The sequence below is a fragment of the Vigna angularis genome, chromosome 7, assembly GCF_016808095.1.
Source record: "Vigna angularis cultivar LongXiaoDou No.4 chromosome 7, ASM1680809v1, whole genome shotgun sequence".
NCBI lineage: Eukaryota > Viridiplantae > Streptophyta > Magnoliopsida > Fabales > Fabaceae > Vigna > Vigna angularis.
In genome coordinates this window covers 20,918,980-20,922,497 of record NC_068976.1, presented here as the reverse complement: position 1 = coordinate 20,922,497, position 3,518 = coordinate 20,918,980, and the positions used below count along the sequence as shown (strand labels likewise).

The 3,518-nt window shown below is 41.8% G+C and overlaps 1 protein-coding gene across 1 annotated transcript; it reads left to right on the top strand.

Moving 5' to 3' along the window:
• The first annotated feature begins 1,928 nt into the window (after nucleotides 1-1,928).
• On the top strand, nucleotides 1,929-2,525 carry LOC128197850 (uncharacterized). Its single transcript, XM_052880678.1, has one exon. It carries the CDS (start codon nucleotides 1,929-1,931, stop codon nucleotides 2,523-2,525), a length of 597 nt encoding a protein of 198 aa, XP_052736638.1.
• The last annotated feature ends 993 nt before the right edge of the window (nucleotides 2,526-3,518 follow it).

Below are 3,518 nucleotides of genomic sequence, written 5' to 3'. Positions count from 1 at the left end.
TAACGGACACAAATAATCGATTATCACTTTTGATAATCGATTATCAATGGCAGTTGGGAGATGTCTTTTCAGTTTTTGACCCTGCACGAAACTAGGCTTATAAATAGAGGTCTTCACAGCTCTTAGAAAGAACTTTTCAATTGAGAGTATTAGAGCTTTGTGCCTAAGGGAAGCTCTCTGTGAGTGAAAAGGATCTATGCCATTTTGAGAATACAGTTTGTCTGAGGAAGTTCTCAAAGTGATAGAGTGCTCTTGCCTGGTCTTGTGAATAGGAGAAGCTCGCGTTTTGTGTGTCAAAGGTCGGAGCGGTTCTCTTCAAGTTGGCTGAGCAGGTTCTTCCGTTCGTTTGTCGAAGGAAGGTGTTTTCTATTCCTTGCTTATTTTGATTATCTGATTGTAATCTGCAAACCATATTTTTAGTGAAAAAGGTTAATCACTATTTATAGTGATTAACGACTGGACGTAGAATCTTTTGATTCGAACCAGGATAAAAATTTTGTGTTGATTTTCTTTATCCCTAAACTCTTAGCACATCAACCGTTCGATAAAAGTTCACTAAGAAAATCAATTTTTGAAACCGATTATTTTAACTTGTGTTGTGATCGTTACACGATTTCCGCTTTACTAATTTATTCCGCTACGCGACTCTATAACGGTACCGATTGTTCCAACAGTATTTGTGGTTCATTTCCCGTGAGACTGGAGACGCCTTAAATTCCCTGTACCCCATGGACGAATTATTGTAGTATGTAATCGATTACAAGGACATTGTAAACGATTACCCAAGAGAAAGTTGGATTTTGTACAAAAAGTTCATCACAGGTACTCAGTCAGGTGAACATGGGTCACCATTGGAAAAAGAAGTGACTTTTAGACACTTTTGCACTTGTCTTGGGCTGTTCCTTGTGAACCGCATGTGAAAAGAGTAAATGAATGGGCGCAACTTTGTGCAAGTTTAAATGAAGAACAAGTTAAATGGTGTGTCCCTTGGCAGCATAGATCGCAGATCACATATCATTGCAGGAGGTATCCTAATGTACCCATCATGGGTATTAGGTGTTGTATTAATTGCAATCCTATGTTAGCGCAAAAAATAGTTTGAGTATCCTGAGAGGATCGCTAACACCTGCATCTCTCGCCACATTGCGGATCATATGAGGAATGAATCTTCGCTGAAATGTTCCAACAAGTTAAAGACAATTCGGGGAAATGTTGTTCGCTTCAAAGAAAGGCCCAAGATCATGGACTGTTAGTGGAAGTTTCCCTTAGCCAATGGATCGCAGAAAGGGTTAAGACAATCAAGTTGTAATTCACATTAATTTCCCCTACCCAATTTGTGAGAAGAAATTTCAAAATGATGAACGGTTGATAGAAGCAGCGATGACAAAACTAGAGAAGGAATGTTGCCATTCAGCTAAAAGAGGACATAAAAGATTGATGAGTCGGATGAAGGAATATGTCGTTGAGTTAAAAGAATTGGAAGAGAAGTCTCTCATAGCTAGCTTCCCTTGCCAATGGAGCCATTGAAAACGTCCTTAAGATCTTAGTTGATGCTAATGTCAATCATCAACCCGCCTAAGGGGATTGAAACATTCCTCGATTGCTGCGAGAAACTGATCAGACAAATGAAGAATGTGATGACTAAAGCCTGCGATGGTTGACCAAGAATTCCTATGTCTCGCATTTTGGGGATTTCTGAATGATGAACCACCTTATTGACTCTGTTTCGTGTTAATTTCCAAATTATATTGGGGCAAACATTTTCACAGCTTTATAGTTTCTGACTAGAGATTTTGAACTTTGTTTTTTTTTCTTTTCTTTTCTTTTTTATTTTTATTTTTCTTTTTTTCTTAATTTGTTTCAAAAAAAAAAAAAAATACAGTTAAACATCTAAGACACCCTAAAGGACACGAACCAGTGGCAAAATCATGGAGAACCAAGTAGAAGTTCAAGAGGGAATGAAAGCCGACATCCAACAGCTGAAGGAACAAATGAGACAAGTCCTAAAGACCCTGGATGCCTTACAAGATCCTGAATGTTTATGCACGCAACGATCACAACAAGGAGCTCCAGAAGCACGAACTTTCCCTTCCTATGGTCTTCCCCCGAATTATACTCCACCCTCAGGAGTGGACTCGAGACATCTTGACACTCAAAAGGCCGAAGGTAATGCAGCTGAAGTAGAAGACGAGCCTGGGGCAACCACTTTCACAATTCCTGGGCAGACGATCCAACCAGGTATTGAGAGCACGATAATGAAAAAACAACTTGAGACGAAGTCTCCATCTTCTGTCATTACACCAGCAGATTTTAAGGATGATAAGAGCATATTAGAAGTCCTTGAAAAAAGGTTGAGAGCCGTAGAGGGTGAAGGAAGTTTTGAATGTGGAGATGCTAAAAAACTATGTTTAGTTCCTGATGTGGTGATACCTCCAAAGTTCAGGCTGCCAGAGTTCGAGAAATATCGGGGAAATACTTGCCCGAGGGGCCATATAAGCATGTACTGCAGGAAAATGGCAGTTTAGGCCCTCGATGAAAAACTTTTGATTCATTTCTTCCAAGAAAGTTTAACTGACGAGGCTCTAACTTGGTACATGCACCTAGATACTACTCACATCTACTCATGGAAGCGTCTGGTTGAGACATTCCTAAGGCAGTATGGATATGATAAAGATTTGACACCTGACAGAGCACAATTGCAGAACATGGTGAAGAAAGAATCTGAATCATTCAGAGAATATGCCCAAGGGTGGAGAGAGATAGCTGCTCAAGTAGAACCGCGTCTGAGCAACAAGAAGGTCACTACTGTACTCTACAACCATCATGAACAATTAATAAGCAATGAGAGATTGAAGGTGGAAGAGTCTCTGACAAGGTGTGGAGCCGAACCAAAGTGCAGAAACGCTCGACGCAAGCACACGGACAATCACCCTATGGACGACAGTGAGTACCTCACTAAGAACAGCGTGGGACGCTCGTCAAACCAACAGCATGGGACGCTCGTCCAGCTATTAGAAGGTCACGCTCGTCCTGCACTTAGAGTTGGATGCTCGTCCAACGAGAGAGTTCAACGCTCGTCCAAGAGAAGCGGCCGCTCGTCCTACATTTTCAAGAGGACGCTCGTCTAACCCAAGAGTTCGACGCTCCACAAGTTAAACATCTAAGACACCCTAAAGGACACGAACCAGTGGCAAAATCATGGAGAACCAAGTAGAAGTTCAAGAGGGAATGAAAGCCGACATCCAACAGCTGAAGGAACAAATGAGACAAGTCCTAAAGACCCTGGATGCCTTACAAGATCCTGAATGTTTATGCACGCAACGATCACAACAAGGAGCTCCAGAAGCATGAACTTTCCCTTCCTATGGTCTTCCCCCGAATTATACTCCACCCTCAGGAGTGGACTCGAGACATCTTGACACTCAAAAGGCCGAAGGTAATGCAGCTGAAGTAGAAGACGAGCCTGGGGCAACCACTTTCACAATTCCTGGGCAGACGATCCAACCAGGTATTGAGAG

What these genes read in the sequence shown, in the direction of transcription:
- LOC128197850 (XM_052880678.1), top strand. Translation starts at nt 1,929, where the DNA reads ATGGAGAACCAAGTAGAAGTTCAAGAGGGAATGAAAGCCGACATCCAA.